This window comes from Amphibalanus amphitrite, unplaced genomic scaffold (assembly GCF_019059575.1).
Source record: "Amphibalanus amphitrite isolate SeventyFive unplaced genomic scaffold, NRLGWU_Aamphi_draft 000006F_arrow, whole genome shotgun sequence".
Taxonomy (NCBI): Eukaryota; Metazoa; Arthropoda; class Thecostraca; order Balanomorpha; family Balanidae; genus Amphibalanus; species Amphibalanus amphitrite.
Genome location: NW_024881502.1, coordinates 110,299 through 130,081, shown reverse-complemented (window position 1 = coordinate 130,081; position 19,783 = coordinate 110,299). Strand labels below are relative to the sequence as shown.

The window sequence follows — 19,783 nt, the reverse complement described above, 5'->3', positions numbered from 1 at the left end:
GTATTAGGTGTAGGGTTTAACGGATTGCACCACGCGACTCTACGCCCCAAGTTACCCCTGTGTAGTGATTTTCAGCGGAATCCTAGGGGTCCGGCGAATCTGTCGCTGGAACTTTGCTGCCCTCTAGCGGGAAAAGTATTAGGTGTAGGGTTTAACGGATTACACCACGCGACTCTACGCCCCAAGTTACCCCTATGTAGGGATTTTCAGCGGATTCCTAGGGGTCCGGCGAATCTGTCGCTGGAACTTTGCTGCCCTCTAGCGGGAAAAGTATTAGGTGTAGGGTTTAACGGATTGCACCACGCGGCTCTACGCCCCAAGTTACCCCTATACAGGGATTTTCAGCGGATTCCTAGGGGTCCGGCGAATCTGTCGCTGGAACTTTGCTGCCCTCTAGCGGGAAAAGTATTAGGTGTAGGGTTTAACGGATTGCACCACGCGACTTTACGCCCCAAGTTACCCCTGTGTAGTGATTTTCAGCGGAATCCTAGGGGTCCGGCGAATCTGTCGCTGGAAATTTGCTGCCCTCTAGCGGGAAAAGTATTAGGTGTAGGGTTTAACGGATTACACCACGCGACTCTACGCCCCAAGTTACCCCTATGTAGGGATTTTCAGCGGATTCCTAGGGGTCCGGCGAATCTGTCGCTGGAACTTTGCTGCCCTCTAGCGGGAAAAGTATTAGGTGTAGGGTTTAACGGATTGCACCACGCGACTCTACGCCCCAAGTTACCCCTATATAGGGATTTTCAGCGGATTCCTAGGGGTCCGGCGAATCTGTCGCTGGAACTTTGCTGCCCTCTAGCGGGAAAAGTATTAGGTGTAGGGTTTAACGGATTGCACCACGCGACTCTACGCCCCAAGTTACCCCTGTGTAGTGATTTTCAGCGGAATCCTAGGGGTCCGGCGAATCTGTCGCTGGAACTTTGCTGCCCTCTAGCGGGAAAAGTATTAGGTGTAGGGTTTCACGGATTGCACCACGCGACTCTACGCCCCAAGTTACCTCTATGTAGGGATTTTCAGCGGAATCCTAGGGTCCGGTGACCAAGTTACCCCTATTTCAGCGGAATCCTAGGGGTCCGGCGATTCTGTCGCTGGAACTTTCCTGCCCTCTAGCGGGAAAAGTGTTAGGTGTAGGGTTTAACGGATTGCACCACGCGACTCTACGCCCCAAGTTACCCCTATGTGGGGATTTTCAGCGGAATCCTAGGGGTCCGGCGAATCTGTCGCTGGAACTTTGCTGCCCTCTAGCAGGAAAAGTATTTGGTGTAGGGTTTAACGGGTTGCACCACGCGACTCTACGCCCCAAGTTACCCCTATATAGCGATTGTCATCGGATTCCTAGGGGTCCGGCGAATCTGTCGCTGGAACTTTGCTGCCCTCTAGCGGGAAAAGTATTAGGTGTTGGGTTTAACGGATTGCACTACGCGACTCTACTCCCCAAGTTACCCCTACATAGGGATTTTCAGCGGATTCCTAGGGGTCCGGCGAATCTGTCGCTGGAACTTTGCTGCTTTACCGGGAAAAGTATTAGGTGTAGGGTTTAACGGATTGCACCACGCGACTCTACGCCCCAAGTTACCCCTATGTAGTGATTTTCAGCGGAATCCCAGGGGTCCGGCGACTAAGTTACCCCTATTTCAGCGGAATCCTAGGGGTCCGGCGAATCTGTCGCTTGAACTTTGCTGCCCTCTAGCGGGAAAAGTATTAGGTGTAAGGTTTAACGGATTGCACCACGCGACTCTACGCCCCAAGTTACCCCTGTGTAGTGATTTTCCGCGGAATCCTAGGGGTCCGGCGAATCTGTCGCTGGAACTTTGCTGCCCTCTAGCGGGAAAAGTATTAGGTGTAGGGTTTAACAGATTGCACCACGCGACTCTACGCCCCATGTTACCCCTGTGTAGTGATTTTCAGCGGAATCCTAGGGGTCCGGCGAATCTGTCGCTGGAACTTTGCTGCCCTCTAGCGGGAAAAGCATTAGGTGTAGGGTTTAACGGATTACACCACGCAACTCTACGCCCCAAGTTACCCCTACATAGGGATTTTCAGCGGATTCCTAGGGGTCCGGCGAATCTGTCGCTGGAACTTTGCTGCCCTCTAGCGGGAAAAGTATTAGGTGTAGGGTTTAACGGATTGCACCACGCGACTCTACGCCCCAAGTTACCCCTGTGTAGGGATTTTCAGCGGAATCCTAGGGGTCCGGCGAATCTGTCGCTGGAACTTTGCTGCCCTCTAGCGGGAAAAGTATTAGGTGTAGTGTTTAACGGATTACACCACGCGACTCTACGCCCCAAGTTACCCCTACATAGGGATTTTCAGCGGATTCCTAGGGGTCCGGCGAATCTGTCGCTGGAACTTTGCTGCCCTCTAGCGGGAAAAGTATTAGGTGTAGGGTTTAACGGATTGCACCACGCGACTCTACGCCCCAAGGTACCCCTATGTAGTGATTTTCAGCGGAATCCCAGGGGTCCGGCGACCAAGTTACCCCTATTTCAGCGGAATCCTTGGGGTCCGGCGAATTTGTCGCTTGAACTTTGCTGCCCTCTAGCGGGAAAAGTATTAGGTGTAGGGTTTAACGGATTGCACCACGCGACTCTACGCCCCAAGTTACCCCTGTGTAGTGATTTTCAGCGGAATCCTAGGGGTCCGGCGAATCTGTCGCTGGAACTTTGCTGCCCTCTAGCGGGAAAAGTATTAGGTGTAGGGTTTAACGGATTACACCACGCGACTCTACGCCCCAAGTTACCCCTATGTAGGGATTTTCAGCGGATTCCTAGGGGTCCGGCGAATCTGTCGCTGGAACTTTGCTGCCCTCTAGCGGGAAAAGTATTAGGTGTAGGGTTTAACGGATTGCACCACGCGGCTCTACGCCCCAAGTTACCCCTATACAGGGATTTTCAGCGGATTCCTAGGGGTCCGGCGAATCTGTCGCTGGAACTTTGCTGCCCTCTAGCGGGAAAAGTATTAGGTGTAGGGTTTAACGGATTGCACCACGCGACTTTACGCCCCAAGTTACCCCTGTGTAGTGATTTTCAGCGGAATCCTAGGGGTCCGGCGAATCTGTCGCTGGAACTTTGCTGCCCTCTAGCGGGAAAAGTATTAGGTGTAGGGTTTAACGGATTACACCACGCGACTCTACGCCCCAAGTTACCCCTATGTAGGGATTTTCAGCGGATTCCTAGGGGTCCGGCGAATCTGTCGCTGGAACTTTGCTGCCCTCTAGCGGGAAAAGTATTAGGTGTAGGGTTTAACGGATTGCACCACGCGACTCTACGCCCCAAGTTACCCCTATATAGGGATTTTCAGCGGATTCCTAGGGGTCCGGCGAATCTGTCGCTGGAACTTTGCTGCCCTCTAGCGGGAAAAGTATTAGGTGTAGGGTTTAACGGATTGCACCACGCGACTCTACGCCCCAAGTTACCCCTGGGTAGTGATTTTCAGCGGAATCCTAGGGGTCCGGCGAATCTGTCGCTGGAACTTTGCTGCCCTCTAGCGGGAAAAATATTAGGTGTAGGGTTTAACGGATTGCACCACGCGACTCTACGCCCCAAGTTACCCCTATATAGGGATTTTCAGCGGATTCCTAGGGGTCCGGCGAATCTGTCGCTGGAACTTTGCTGCCCTCTAGCGGGAAAAGTATTAGGTGTAGGGTTTAACGGATTGCACCACGCGACTTTACGCCCCAAGTTACCCCTGTGTAGTGATTTTCAGCGGAATCCTAGGGGTCCGGCGAATCTGTCGCTGGAAATTTGCTGCCCTCTAGCGGGAAAAGTATTAGGTGTAGGGTTTAACGGATTACACCACGCGACTCTACGCCCCAAGTTACCCCTATGTAGGGATTTTCAGCGGATTCCTAGGGGTCCGGCGAATCTGTCGCTGGAACTTTGCTGCCCTCTAGCGGGAAAAGTATTAGGTGTAGGGTTTAACGGATTGCACCACGCGACTCTACGCCCCAAGTTACCCCTATATAGGGATTTTCAGCGGATTCCTAGGGGTCCGGCGAATCTGTCGCTGGAACTTTGCTGCCCTCTAGCGGGAAAAGTATTAGGTGTAGGGTTTAACGGATTGCACCACGCGACTCTACGCCCCAAGTTACCCCTGTGTAGTGATTTTCAGCGGAATCCTAGGGGTCCGGCGAATCTGTCGCTGGAACTTTGCTGCCCTCTAGCGGGAAAAGTATTAGGTGTAGGGTTTCACGGATTGCACCACGCGACTCTACGCCCCAAGTTACCTCTATGTAGGGATTTTCAGCGGAATCCTAGGGTCCGGTGACCAAGTTACCCCTATTTCAGCGGAATCCTAGGGGTCCGGCGATTCTGTCGCTGGAACTTTCCTGCCCTCTAGCGGGAAAAGTGTTAGGTGTAGGGTTTAACGGATTGCACCACGCGACTCTACGCCCCAAGTTACCCCTATGTGGGGATTTTCAGCGGAATCCTAGGGGTCCGGCGAATCTGTCGCTGGAACTTTGCTGCCCTCTAGCAGGAAAAGTATTTGGTGTAGGGTTTAACGGGTTGCACCACGCGACTCTACGCCCCAAGTTACCCCTATATAGCGATTGTCATCGGATTCCTAGGGGTCCGGCGAATCTGTCGCTGGAACTTTGCTGCCCTCTAGCGGGAAAAGTATTAGGTGTTGGGTTTAACGGATTGCACTACGCGACTCTACTCCCCAAGTTACCCCTACATAGGGATTTTCAGCGGATTCCTAGGGGTCCGGCGAATCTGTCGCTGGAACTTTGCTGCTTTACCGGGAAAAGTATTAGGTGTAGGGTTTAACGGATTGCACCACGCGACTCTACGCCCCAAGTTACCCCTATGTAGTGATTTTCAGCGGAATCCCAGGGGTCCGGCGACTAAGTTACCCCTATTTCAGCGGAATCCTAGGGGTCCGGCGAATCTGTCGCTTGAACTTTGCTGCCCTCTAGCGGGAAAAGTATTAGGTGTAAGGTTTAACGGATTGCACCACGCGACTCTACGCCCCAAGTTACCCCTGTGTAGTGATTTTCCGCGGAATCCTAGGGGTCCGGCGAATCTGTCGCTGGAACTTTGCTGCCCTCTAGCGGGAAAAGTATTAGGTGTAGGGTTTAACAGATTGCACCACGCGACTCTACGCCCCATGTTACCCCTGTGTAGTGATTTTCAGCGGAATCCTAGGGGTCCGGCGAATCTGTCGCTGGAACTTTGCTGCCCTCTAGCGGGAAAAGCATTAGGTGTAGGGTTTAACGCATTACACCACGCAACTCTACGCCCCAAGTTACCCCTACATAGGGATTTTCAGCGGATTCCTAGGGGTCCGGCGAATCTGTCGCTGGAACTTTGCTGCCCTCTAGCGGGAAAAGTATTAGGTGTAGGGTTTAACGGATTGCACCACGCGACTCTACGCCCCAAGTTACCCCTGTGTAGGGATTTTCAGCGGAATCCTAGGGGTCCGGCGAATCTGTCGCTGGAACTTTGCTGCCCTCTAGCGGGAAAAGTATTAGGTGTAGTGTTTAACGGATTACACCACGCGACTCTACGCCTCAAGTTACCCCTACATAGGGATTTTCAGCGGATTCCTAGGGGTCCGGCGAATCTGTCGCTGGAACTTTGCTGCCCTCTAGCGGGAAAAGTATTAGGTGTAGGGTTAAACGGATTGCACCACGCGACTCTACGCCCCAAGGTACCCCTATGTAGTGATTTTCAGCGGAATCCCAGGGGTCCGGCGACCAAGTTACCCCTATTTCAGCGGAATCCTTGGGGTCCGGCGAATCTGTCGCTTGAACTTTGCTGCCCTCTAGCGGGAAAAGTATTAGGTGTAGGGTTTAACGGATTGCACCACGCGACTCTACGCCCCAAGTTACCCCTGTGTAGTGATTTTCAGCGGAATCCTAGGGGTCCGGCGAATCTGTCGCTGGAACTTTGCTGCCCTCTAGCGGGAAAAGTATTAGGTGTAGGGTTTAACGGATTACACCACGCGACTCTACGCCCCAAGTTACCCCTATGTAGGGATTTTCAGCGGATTCCTAGGGGTCCGGCGAATCTGTCGCTGGAACTTTGCTGCCCTCTAGCGGGAAAAGTATTAGGTGTAGGGTTTAACGGATTGCACCACGCGGCTCTACGCCCCAAGTTACCCCTATACAGGGATTTTCAGCGGATTCCTAGGGGTCCGGCGAATCTGTCGCTGGAACTTTGCTGCCCTCTAGCGGGAAAAGTATTAGGTGTAGGGTTTAACGGATTGCACCACGCGACTTTACGCCCCAAGTTACCCCTGTGTAGTGATTTTCAGCGGAATCCTAGGGGTCCGGCGAATCTGTCGCTGGAACTTTGCTGCCCTCTAGCGGGAAAAGTATTAGGTGTAGGGTTTAACGGATTACACCACGCGACTCTACGCCCCAAGTTACCCCTATGTAGGGATTTTCAGCGGATTCCTAGGGGTCCGGCGAATCTGTCGCTGGAACTTTGCTGCCCTCTAGCGGGAAAAGTATTAGGTGTAGGGTTTAACGGATTGCACCACGCGACTCTACGCCCCAAGTTACCCCTATATAGGGATTTTCAGCGGATTCCTAGGGGTCCGGCGAATCTGTCGCTGGAACTTTGCTGCCCTCTAGCGGGAAAAGTATTAGGTGTAGGGTTTAACGGATTGCACCACGCGACTTTACGCCCCAAGTTACCCCTGGGTAGTGATTTTCAGCGGAATCCTAGGGGTCCGGCGAATCTGTCGCTGGAACTTTGCTGCCCTCTAGCGGGAAAAATATTAGGTGTAGGGTTTAACGGATTGCACCACGCGACTCTACGCCCCAAGTTACCCCTATATAGGGATTTTCAGCGGATTCCTAGGGGTCCGGCGAATCTGTCGCTGGAACTTTGCTGCCCTCTAGCGGGAAAAGTATTAGGTGTAGGGTTTAACGGATTGCACCACGCGACTCTACGCCCCAAGTTACCCCTATATAGGGATTTTCAGCGGATTCCTAGGGGTCCGCGAATCTGTCGCTGAACGTCAATGTCAATAATTCGCTAAGTATACAGACGTTAGAAACAGCGGAGATCCCAAAAAGTAAACAAAAGTAAAAGTCTAATATCTTGAAAACCGGTGAATATTTTTCGGTGAAATTTGGTAGATATTCGTTTTCGCTCTTTCTGAACCGAGCGACATCACTTTCATGCCAATTCATAAACTTTTTTGAAGGTGGGAGGGTCCCTTTAATGTTTGGAAATATTGCTTCGCTAAATATTGTTCTTTTGGCGTTCAGCTTTCCCTGGAACTCAAAAATACATGTTTATGTTTTCAAGAATGTCCGAGACAGCCCGTTGAATAAAAGATAATTAAGTTTTTACAAAAACGCAATTTTCAAAAAAGGCCATCGATCGATTTGGATAAAAAATACATTTTTGGATTCAGCTCACCGTCAGCTTTCGAATGGTATATACCGTTTCTTTTGAGCCTGAGATGACCTTCCGACGAACCGTGAGCCAGCGAACCGCCGCCGGGGCCGGAGACGCCTCGCCGGGGATGGGGGCCGCGCGGCCTGTGGACAGAGAATGTGCAGGACAGGCGCCACGGCGGCTGCTGACGCCTGTAGCTGCGCCACACTGCTCCGTAGACTGACCGACGAGGGCGGCTGACGTCGGCTGACGCCTGACGGCGGCTGACGGCGGCTGAGCACCGTGGAGAGCCTAAAATATATAAATAATAATAACAAAGACAATGTTGCAGGAGTGCAAATGGGTGTTGCTCTGCCCGGAGCTACAACTAGGTTTTCACTACATGCTATTTCACAAGCGTTCACACATGTCTCAGTGATGAATGACCGTATGAGCCTACTGGAAGCGACTTTTGTGGCTTCAATGGTATGTAATGTATAGGTGCAGATCAGTAGGTACGTAGGGGAGAGTGGGGTAATTTGGCCGGTGGTGTAAATTGGCCGCCCCCACCTGTACGATGACTAATAAAAGTGAGTGAAATAACTCTAGTCTCTATTCATTTCACATTTGTCATGGTTAGAAATAACTGGAGGACAAATGTCAAAACTTTGCCCCTCGTAGTTTTATTCAAAATTAATAAAACGTTAATTTCATTAGAAAATGGTAACTCTTACTTCTGTTTACAAAGTTGTATAACAGGGCCTATTTTAACATGTTAACTGGGGGGGCAAATGCCCCCGCACTCAACAGAATTGCCCCCCTAGTCGTCGAGATTTGCCCACTATAAAAATGGGCATAAAGGAACAGGGTGAAAACATACTACGTAACTACTGTGACTTGTTTTGCAATGGATGTCAAATGAGTCAGTCTGTAAGTAATGACCAGTGGTGTATCTAAGGGTGGGTCATATGGGTCATGACCCCCCACCGGGCCCACCGTCTTGGGGCCCGGGGACACCACAGGCCTGCCAGGGGCACCACCGGCCTGTCAGGGGCACCACAGGCCTGTTGGGAGCATCATCAACCTAGCCAGAGCACCATAGGTCTGCCAGGGGCACCACAGACCTGCCAGGGGCCCCACCGGCCTCGCAGGGGCACCACCTTGGGCCTGTCAGGGGTACCACCACAGGCCCGCCAGGGGCACCATAGGCCTGCCAGAGGCACCATAGGCCTAGCAAGGGCGCCACGGACCTGTCAGGGGCACCAGAGGCCTAGTATGGACACCACATGCCTGGCAGGGACACCACCGGCCTCACAGGGACTGGGACACCTTGGGCCTGTTAGTGGCACCACGTGCCTGTCGGGGACACTCCAGGCTTGTCAGGAGCACCATAGTCCTGTCAGGGCCCAGGGGCACCACCGGCCTCACGTGGACACCACCGGCCTCGCAAAGGCATCATGGGCCTGTCAGGGGCACCACGGGCCTGTCGTTGGAACTTCAGGCTTGTCAGGGGCACCACAGTTCTTTCAGATGCACCGGCGGCCTAGCACCATGGCACCATGTTTGGCCGAGGTCGCGATTCGGCGTATGTCGCCTCGCATTAGCCGCGCGTTTGCAGTCTTTTCGTGGTTTCAAACGTTCAAACATGGGATATGATGTTGCTTCCATGCATTAGGGTGGGTGTCAAGATCACCGGAAGGTCAGGTCAGATCATTTACCTTTGATGACCTCGGTTCACATTTTCGAGTTTTATATGTTTCTAGGCTAGTTTTTGGAGCTGAATTCGAATTAAGCAACCATTTGACCATTTACGAAGTAGTTTTGGTGCCTTCGTAACATGTTACGAAGCTGTCAGAGGCGGTTGCCACCTACTACGAATACCCGGCAAAACCCTTACCTACTGGTTGACCTGACCTGACCTGACCTGGCCTAAATGCATGAAGACATCATCTATGATCATAACTAACATGACATTCGTGATCAGCACCCCGAAAAACCATAGCAGCCACTCTTTACGACGCTCTAACAGGTCCCGATTTTCCCGACTTTTGGGTCAATGACCTGACCTGGAAGGTCAACCGATGACCTAGGACCTTAAAATTGGGTATAATCGGCTTCCTTTCATCACGGGCAACACGGTCGTTTTTTCCGCGAAGCTCTAGCTCGATCAGGGGCGAAACGGCAAGGGGGAGGGTCCAACGGACCCCCCCCCCCCCTGTACGCTCGCTACTGGAAACACCAATACGGGCGAGGGTTAATGGATTATTAAAGACAATTTTCCAGGTTGCCCCCCCAGTCAAATTCCCTTAAAATAGGCTCTGTTGTATAACATGTAGTATTCGGGCTAAAAACGAATTCAGACATTATAGCGCCATTCTTAGGGGTGTTCAGTGGTTCCAAGAGCAATTTTATCTAATTCCGTAAAGCCGTGATGACCTTATAGACAAAAATTTTTAGAATGGCAATATGGGGTAATTTGGCCGGGACTAGCGGGGCAACTTGGCCGGTGCGCTCATGGTCACTATGCTGGGACGGCCGAGTTTTCATGGTCAATTGTACCATAAATGACATGATTCATGAACAACTTTGACTACTTTGATGCCTTACTTCCGATTGGCCAACTGTAAGAGCATGTGACGTCATCAAAGGCTACCAAACGTTTTTTGCTAATAAATCCTTACACAAAAATGGTACAGCCGCACAAATGGTCTCATTCTGTTCAGCTCGCCAAGGCGCATCGAATGATATGCATGATGACCTTGAAATCACGTGACCTTGAGGTCAAGCGACCTGATGCAACGTGACCTGAGTTCAACCTTTGACCTTGACTTCTCAAGGTCAACACATATATCTTTCGATGCGGACTGACGAGAGAATTACGATGGTACTCGAAGTTTTGGCCTAGCTTGATTACTTCAAAAGTTATTCGTAAAAAAAACTGTGATCGCATCTAGAGCCGCTAATTTGGCTATTTTGACCCCTGTGACCCCTGAGCCAACCTCAAAAATGCGGCAAATGCGTCATAGGACACACGTCATTGCTGAATCTGAAGCTGACTCGCAATATAACAGAAAATCCCGACCGCAAACTAACACCGGCCAAATTGCCCCACACCCCCGGCCAAATAACCCTGCTAGTGGGGCAATTTGGCCGCCTTGCAGATCTTTGTAATACGTCACAATTTCGATATAAGTAATTACTCTATCATTTCAAGTTCACTGTCCAGTAAAGTAAAATGAATGCGACACCTGCCAGCGTTGAGAAAATGCAGAAATGTGTCGTCAATTTTAAGTTATATCGTTTTCTAAAAAAAAGCGGCCAAATTACCCCACTCTCCCCTACATATGCTTATTTCGTACAACGACAAGTTTTACAGGACTTTCACCTCGATATGTGGTAAAATTGGTCTATGGCCTGTGATTGCATGGGCAATGTTTGGTTGCAACGTGATCAGTTCTGAGAGAGGAGCCGGCGCTGGACTGATGGGTGACCCAGTGGGTAAGCTGGCGGGTGAACCGGTGGGTGAACTGGCGGGCGCACCAGTCACCCGGTGACGGTGGTAAGCGGTGTCCCATGAGCGGCCCGGCCCGGCCCGGCGTGGGAGAGCCGCCTCCGCCGCCCGGCCCGCCCGCTCGCTAAAAATCCGCGTCCGTTTCCTGCCGGCGCTGCAACCGTCTGCAGCGACGCCTTAATTACTCTCACACTTCTAATTAGCGGCGGGACCGAGCGCTGGCCTAATTGGGTCGCCCCAAGGATACGGGTCGCCCTGTGCCATGGGCCCGGCCGCGGCGTGCGCCAGTGTGGCGGGTACACGGCTGACGGCGGTCGGCGGGAGAAAGTCCCCGGCCCGGCGCGGCGCCGCCGCCAGAGGGTCTGCAGGGCGGTCGGCGGCGGAGAAACGCAGCAGGAGCAGCGTCCAGCTCCCCGAGCGCTGGGCCGGGGCGGGTAGCTGTGCACACCGAGCCAACGACAGACCAGGACCGAGGGACGGCCACAGAGACGACACGGAGCTAACATCGACTCGCTACCATGAGCGAAACGGCGACATAAAATAGATACCATATCGGCCCAGTAAAACCAATTCAAAAGGAGGTTATTTATATCATACATATACTATAAACTCATTAGGTACAGTAGTTTGCCTCTATCTCAATCCGGTGAGACATTTCTTGTTAGTTTTGTTACGGAAATAGCTTAATTATTTTTTTTTTATAAATTTAGCTCGAATGTCTGAATGGACGGATTGACAGAGCCGGAACCCACGCTAAGCAGAGCTTGTTGCGTAGACCCCGACCCCTACCGTCCGATCGCGCAATTCCGGGTAACGGGAGAATTTAGATGCCAAAGTTTAACGTGCCCTTCAAAGCCGGACACGGCCTGTCCCACTCAACTGACTTCAACTGGCTGCGGCTGCTCCCACCAACCGCAGACCATCCCCGTCAGGAGTCTCAAATATCGAGCGCCGGAGCGTCTCGAACCCGGGCTCTCACTACCGGGAGTCCAATGCTCTACCAACTGAGCTACGGGACAGGCAATTATGAATAGCTAAAAAAGAGAAACTGGCCAAATGATTTAGGGCCATTGGCATCCGCATTACTTGTTCCTTACTCATTAAGTCGATAAACGAGCAACAATGAAAGTTTCGATGAAACAGCCCTGTAGTTAAAAAAGAAATGCCTATTAGAAAACAAACTGCACAACTTGATGAGCCTCGAAAAGACCAGCAATTAAGCAGCACATTTAGTGGTAACAGGAGAGAGCAATCATACTCTAAACGAGTGAGACGAGAGTTTTATTACGCCCAAACATGACGGACGACCTCACTCGGTGCCTTTTAGTCACAGGCCCGCCGAAACAGAGGGACTCGTTGGGTCCTTTACGTGTCTCCCTGTCTGAGAACGCCGAGCGTGGGTTACGCCATTAGCTGACATCCGCCGCGGGGACGTGGAACGCACGGCCGCTCCCGGTCAGACAAGATACATGTGTTTTCTGTGTGACCCCGCGCTTCGGTCACGGTAAAAAATGTTACTGTGTGACCCCGCGTTCTTGGGGCGGTGTTCCCGGGAGGTGACTTTCCCCGCGGGGGGCAGCAGCCGCCACCGGTCGTTTGGGAGCCTCGTATCAGCGAGGCTGCTGCCGTGGCCGGCGGCCGCTGTCTCCCATGCGCACGTAGTTACCGCTGTATAAATAACCCTGCTCTTTGCTGTCGTCTGACACCAGTAGCAGTATTCCGGTGGAGCGCCCGTTAATGCATCAATGATATTACTGGACGGACGCCTGGTGACCCAAAGACGAGCAAACGTGCGACTAATAGAGTATGATTTCAAGCTTGAACGACTAGACATTGTAATTCAACGTACGTTTTTTCGACTAATACGTAGTCGTAGTCGTTTGTTGTTTTCGTTTCGAATTTTCGACCTTCGCATCGACGCCGTTGTGATCGATTGTTGCCATACTGTCATCGATTGTTGCATCGATATTGTTGCCATGTTTCTTGACAACGTGGCCTCGATACGAAGGTAGAAAATTCGAAATGCAAAATAGCCGCGGAACTACGGGTAAGGGAAAGTAAGGAAATGAGCGAGAGAGAGAGAGAGAGAGAGAGAGAGAGAGAGAGAGAGAGAGAGAGAGAGAGAGAGAGAGAGAGAGAGAGAGAGAGAGCGAGAGCGAGAGCGAGCGAGCGAGAGAGAGAGAGAGAGAGAGAGAGAGAGCGAGAGAGAGCGAGAGAGAGAGAGAGAGAGAGAGAGAGAGAGAGAGAGAGAGAGAGAGAGAGAGAGAGAGAGAGAGAGAGAGAGAGAGAGAGAGAGAGAGAGAGAGAGAGAGAGAGAGAGAGAGAGAGAGAGAGAGAGAGAGAGAAGAGCCAGGCCGACAGTCGGCCGGCCGACAGCCCGCTCACTGACCTCGCGCAGCAGGCTGCTGAAGGTGTCCTGCTGCCGGCGGGCCTCCTCTCGCAGCTCGGCCAGCTCGGCGCCCACCTGCGCCGACCGGCTGCGCTGCGCCTCGTGCTGCGCGCGCAGCTGCTGCTGCCGCTCGGCCAGCTGGCGCAGCTCGAGCCGCAGCTGCTCAGAGCGGTCCGCCGACTCCTGTCGCGCACCAGGGCATAACACCGGTAAACCTGGTGCGTATAGGCCGGGCGCAAATGTGTCGTGCATACCTAATGGAAAGTAAGACGTATATGTATCTCCCCGTTTTTTTTTGGGGGGGGGGCTGTTTTGTCCTCTCCTCCTACCGTCCTCTCCTGACCTCCACGTGACCAAGTGGCTGCGGCTCCCTTACCTCCTCGTGACTCTGTCCTCCCCTGACCTCCCTTCACCCCTGACCTCCCCGTGACCCCTGCCTCCTCCCCGTGACCCATGTCCTCCCCTGACCTCCCGGTCACCCTGTGCTCCCTGTCTACAGCTGCACCCCGAGCTCCGCCCGCGCCAGCCGTCGGCACTCGCCTGTCGCAGCTGCAGCAGCTCGGTAGCGTTGGCGCGCTCCGACAGCTCGGCCAGCTGACTGGCCAGTGACGTCACCCGCTCACGCAGCCACTGCACGGTCGTGTGGTCGGCGCTGACCGGCGGAGGGCGGCCCAGCGCCTTCACGGCGTGCACCTCCTGACTGGAACAGAACGGAACCGTCAGGTCAGATATCGGGGAATGACACGGGGCCGTCAACCAGACACTCGGCCGAAATCGCCAAACGGCGGCAAGCCAGAAATTATAAACCTGGACCTGTACCATATAGGATATTGACACGAGACCGTCAGCTATAGGGGAATGACACGGGACCGTCAGCTACAGGACACTGACACGGGTCACTGACACGGGACCGTCAGCTGTAGGGCAATGACACGGGACCGTCAGGACACGGGACCGTCAGCTAGGGGAATGACATGGGACCGTCGGCTATAGGGGAATGACAGCTGGACCGTCGGCTATAGGATACTGACACGGGATCGTCAGATATCGGGGAATGACACGGGGCCGTCAGTTACAGGACACTGGAATGGAACACTCGCAAGGACACTGACACCGACATGGGCCATTGGCACGCGGACGGTGGGACGGGACACTGACACATGTACTTCTCTTAGTAATCGGCATTAGAGAGCGGAAAATTGTCCGAAGACACTTAAATTAATGATAAAGGGAATATTTGTTCGGTATTTCGCTCATGGCACGGCTGAAAGAGCCTCCACAGCTCTCTCACTCTCACATACCCATCATCCGGCACCTCGCAGCTCACACCGGGGGTGTCTGACTTCAGCAATAGGTAAACTGACTATTTCAGTCCTGCGCCCCGGGATCGCCATCGACGCCCGGCGGGTCGTCCGCCGACCCGCCGATCCACCCGCCTCTGTGACGGCACGCACGCGCCGTTTTGTACCCCGTTAGCGGTCGCCCTGGAGCGTAACGTCACGCGACGCCCTCTCTCAGACCCTGTGACGGCCTACCTCGGTCGGTCGCCAGCTGCAGAACGCCGGGGGACAGCCGCTCAGCACCTGATACAGAGATATACGGCTGATACGGAGATATAGGCTGATACGGAGATACGGCTGATGCGGAGATACGGCTGATGCGGAGATACGGCTGATACGGAGATACGGCTGATACGGAGATACGGCTGATGCGGAGCCCGGAGACACGGAGATACCTACGTGGGGATACTTAGCCCGTCGGCAGGCGACAGCGGCTCAGTATCCCCACCGACCCCATGCCACAGCACTCTGAGCATCTGCAGCCTATCCTGAGGTCCCGTTCCGCAGTCCCAGTCTCGGGACCGTAGCCAACTACCCGGGACTATGTCCGGTCGGACGGGGCATTAGAAACTTTTCAGCCGGGCGCAGCAATTTGCGCAGTACCCTATTTCCACATCACCTCGCATGGCTCACGATGAGCAGGTTCAGTTTTGATACGCAATAACCACTGGCATGGATCGTCCGAGCATCGCAGCTGAACCTCAGAAAGACGGGCAATCCATTAGCAATAAACTACTACGACGTTGCTTTGTGTGGCAGCGGGCGGCGGTGTGGAACTGAGTGAGCTGTCACCGACCACTGACGGGCGGTGTCGCGTGCCGCCCGTCACCGAGGCCAGGCTGCCGACGGACGGCGCCCGGGTATACTAAGGCAGCACCACACTAACATCAGCCGCCATCGACATTTTGGCAGATAGCCGTGCCTCCAGCGTGTCAAAAAATCCAGCCCATGCATCGAGAAAGACGGTGACGCATCATTTGCACCATCGTTGCCGAGGCTGCCTGGCGCTCTCACCCCGGCGCTGAGACTCTCCACGGCTCTGAGGCTCTCTCCGGGTGCTGAGGCTCTCCCCGGGTGCTGAGGCTCTCCCCCGGTGCTGAGGCTCTCGCCACGTCACTAAGGCTTTTCCCCCGGAGCAGAGGCTCTCGCCCGGTGCTGAGACTCTCGCCCGACCGGCGCAGTGCCCCTCCGGCGTCCCGCTCCCTGGCCACACCGCGCCGCCCGCCGCTCCCGCTGCGGTTTTCATATGACATAATTACGTTAGTGAGGAAGGCCGGGCAGCCATCAGAGCTCCTAATGGCCTCCGACTAACCGCCCGCAACCGCAAACGGGTGTCGGCCGGCCACCGCGTGCAGTGCGCGGAGCCGGCCGCCGCGCGCAACGATAGGCGAGTGTCGGCCGCCCCGTGCAGCGGCCCGCGAACCAGCGGCCGGCCGGCAGTGTATAGGGTCCCGACTGCCAGACGACACACTACGCGAGACACGACCAGATACACGAGACACGCACAAATATTGCATGCAACTTACCGCCGGCGCTACCCGCCCCGAAATGTATTGGTATAGGGCTCTGACGGTCAACTTTACAATACAATACCTATCTACCTAGTACCTACACACTACACAGCAATTCTTAGTGTACCGCGCAACGCTAAGGGGTTAGAATACATAAATTATTTGTATAAGGGCTGGGGTCCTCTATAAACGACACCCATTATAGGGGCTACTTATTTCCAATCTAAATTAAATACTCAAAGCCGTCTACGGTCGAAATGAAGTCGTCAGTTGTTATCGAGCTGCCCAAACGCTGTCCCGAATCTACAGGAACTACCGACAATGCTTGTAGGTACACACTACACACGTTTTGCGGTGTACGAAAACTGTTTTTGTTTTAGTTGTTAGGTACTTACGTGCTAGTTAGTTCATTCCATCCGGTTCTTCTGCGGTTCTAGGTCTTAACCCGCGCCCGGCTGGGGGTCCTGGATTTCCACGCCCTGCTGGGGGGGGGGGGTGTTTGAACACCCCCCCCCCCTTGTAACTCGGCTCCTGGGCCACGTAGCGATACGCGGAAGGCGGCGTTCGAAAGAGCGCCAAAAATAATGACGAAATCACTTCGGTCAATTTTTTGGTCAGGTCAAAGGTCAGGTCACCAGAGGTCATTGAAGGCAAAATTTCGCCGATTTCCAGGTCGAATATCGAAAATTTCCAAGAAGCCAACGCATAACTCGGGAACCAATAGAGCTACAGCGCCGCGGAAAAGCACATTCGATAGCCCTATTAACGCCCTTTCTGAATAATTCTCTCAGATTTGACCTAACGTCAACGGTTTTGCCTGCAGGGGGCAAAAACTGCAAAAATAGCCGATTTTTTTCGGAAACAGTTTTGCGGCAATAACTTTTGACCCAAGCCTTGTACGAGCTTACTTTTACCGGCATCGTGTTCCTCTCGTCAAGACGCATCGAATGAACTATAACTTGACCTTGAAAGGTCAACTTGAAAATTTGACCTCAGGTCAAGGTCATGACCTGACCGGAAAGGGTCATGTTGCATATCAGTCGATCCGTATCGTCGAGCTGAACACATCTAAGGCGTTTTCATCGCTCTAGCATGCCTCTATCAAAAGTTATTTGCGAAAAACTGTTAGATACCATTCGTGACCTAAGATGACCTCAGGGCATAAACAAGGGTCACGGACACCATTTTCATGTTCAGTGTGTCTAAACCACTTGTAATTCAGTGTTTGGGAGTGTTTATAATGTGTTTCGTCCAAAAGAGGCGCATTTCAATTTTCTCCCATTGACTTATAACCCGCGAGTTGCTGGGGGGGGGGCGTTAAACGCCCCCACTTTTTTCGCCGGGCCATAGCATAAAAACGGCGCGCCGCAGGCGCGCCAAATTTTGGGTACCTGTAGGGAATTGATTGAAGTTTATTGTGACAAAGTTTAAAAAAAATCGGTCGAAAATTTTTTGAGATATCGAAGTTTTAGTGACGTCATGATTTCTGAGTTTTCGGCCAAAAACGGCATATGTTCATAAAATCATATAAAATCACAGAATAGACATACAGACATGCCGTAAACGCCATTAGACTGCCAATACCATGAACAATCAAATGGCTATCTTCGATTATTGATTATCGTTCCGCATTTTCCAAAATCTTCAACTGAATCTTGGCAATTTCTCGTGACTACTTCACGACCATGATACATGCATTTCTTAAATTGAACTTTTTAAGCCAAACACGTACACATATGATAAAATGAATGTCACCATCGTGTTCTACGCTCCAAATTACCCATAAAACATGTGTCATAGGCTGCGAATATCAGTTTTGATTTTCGGGGATATGTGCCTACCCGGTTGACCTGACCTTGACCCTGACCTATGCTTTACTGACCCCTACATGGAGCTGACACTCTTGTAGGCCTTATATGATGGATTCTGCACCGTTTTGACAGAGTTTATGACGAGAGGCGCCCATTGCGAAGTCCTGAAGTCCATGCTACTGAAAGCCCGATTTCAGGTGTTTGACCTGACCTTGACCCGACCTGTGACCTCAAAATTCAATTTTAAAGTACTCATCTGAAGCGTCTCGTGGCGTTCTTTCGTTTGCCGCCTCGTGCGTTTCGCTGCGCCTATTGGTTCTCGAGTTATCGGCTGGGGGCGTTTAACGCCCCCCCCCCCCCCCAGCAAACGGTGGGTGGCGAAATACCCCAGCAACTGCCGGGATAATGGGGAGGTCGCAAAATTGACCTGACCTTAGGTCACCGATATCAAAATTCCGAGATATACATTTTATAGATACTGTTACCCTTATCAACCGCTGAAAGTTTCAAAGCAATCGGTCTCTCGGTGTAGCTATGACAGACATTGAAACTTTTTATGAGGTGAGGTCACTTCAAGTGACCTGGTGACCTGACCTTGAATGACCTTGGTCTGAAATTTTCACAACATGTGTAGAATTGATGTATGATAAGGTGTACCAAAAACGGCGGCGCTCCGCGCCGCCGTTTTTGAGATATTCGCTTAAAACCACAAGGGGGGGTGTTCAAACACCCCCCCCAGCAGGGCGCGGGTTAAAGAATCGCATTGAATCTTCTACTGCATACTTTTGTGAGTGCAATAGAAACGCCTACCGATTTTGCTCGTTTAACAGCGCATATGTTTGTATTGCCGACACAGAGATACGGACACCATAAATATCCCGACACACACAGACAAGGGCCATAGGACAGCAACATATTATCGACACAAAGACTGGCGGTGTTACTATACCCGCCGCGCACAGACACGGACTGAGTGGACAGCGTTTATAGCTGTCCACAGAGACTTGAACAACGTAAATGTCCCAGCACGTAATACACAGCACGTTATAGACACTGACCGCATATTTACTGCTAACACAGAGACATGGACAGCATGTAGGATCCGGCACATAGACACGAACAGCATCAATTGTTGCTTACCAACACAGAGATAAAGGCCGAGTAAATATTCCGGCACATGGACAAAGACATCGTAAACATCCCGGGACATAGACAAAGGCAGCGTAAATGTCCCGGGACATAGACAGCGATCAACATATCATGCAACGCAAACATGCCACACTAACATGAACAGAGTAGGTAACCGCACATCCCTCCCCGGCACGTGGTGGCCGCGCCGCGCCTCCCCGTGCACGCCGGCTCGGCGGCTCACCTGAAGCTGCCGATCTCGGCGCGCAGCTCCTCCAGTTCGTCCCTCACGGCCGCCTGGCCACCCACGTGGCGGCTGAGCTGCCGCAGCTCGCGGCCCAGCTGCGGCAGCGCCTCCCGCAGCCGGTCGCGGCCGGCCAGCTGCGCCCGCAGCTGGACCAGCTCGGCGCGGTCCGCGCGCTGCGCCGCCTCCAGCGCCGCCAGACGCGTCGACAGCGACGCGTCGCCCTCGGCGGCGGCTGCCGCTGCCGCCGTCAGCACCAGACACAGCAGCAAAGCGCCGCGCGCCATCCCCGACCGCCGCCGCCGCCTCACTGCCGCCGCCGCCGCCGCCCCCGCCCCCGCCCCCGCCCGGCGGCGGCGCGGGGCGGGGCGAGTGGCTGGCTCCGCCCCCGCTCCCGGCGGCGGCGGTCGCTGGCCGGCGGCCCCGCCCCTGGTGGGAGGGACCATCACCGGTGGCCCCGCCCCGGCGGGAGGGACCGCCTCCCTCGGCGCCGTCAGCCGTCCAACGCACAG

General features: G+C 53.3%; 1 protein-coding gene across 1 annotated transcript in view; it reads right to left on the bottom strand.

The window, feature by feature from the left end:
- Positions 1-19,558, bottom strand: part of LOC122377802 (trichohyalin-like) — a 56,716-nt gene extending 37,158 nt beyond the window's left edge. The window contains exons 1-3 of the mRNA XM_043358235.1: positions 19,272-19,558; positions 13,778-13,937; positions 13,238-13,420 (exon numbers count right to left, since the gene is read on the bottom strand). Coding sequence (XP_043214170.1) covers positions 13,238-13,420; positions 13,778-13,937; positions 19,272-19,558 — 630 coding nt within the window. The remainder of the gene's footprint in view (positions 1-13,237; positions 13,421-13,777; positions 13,938-19,271) is intronic.
- Positions 19,559-19,783: the final 225 nt, after the last annotated feature.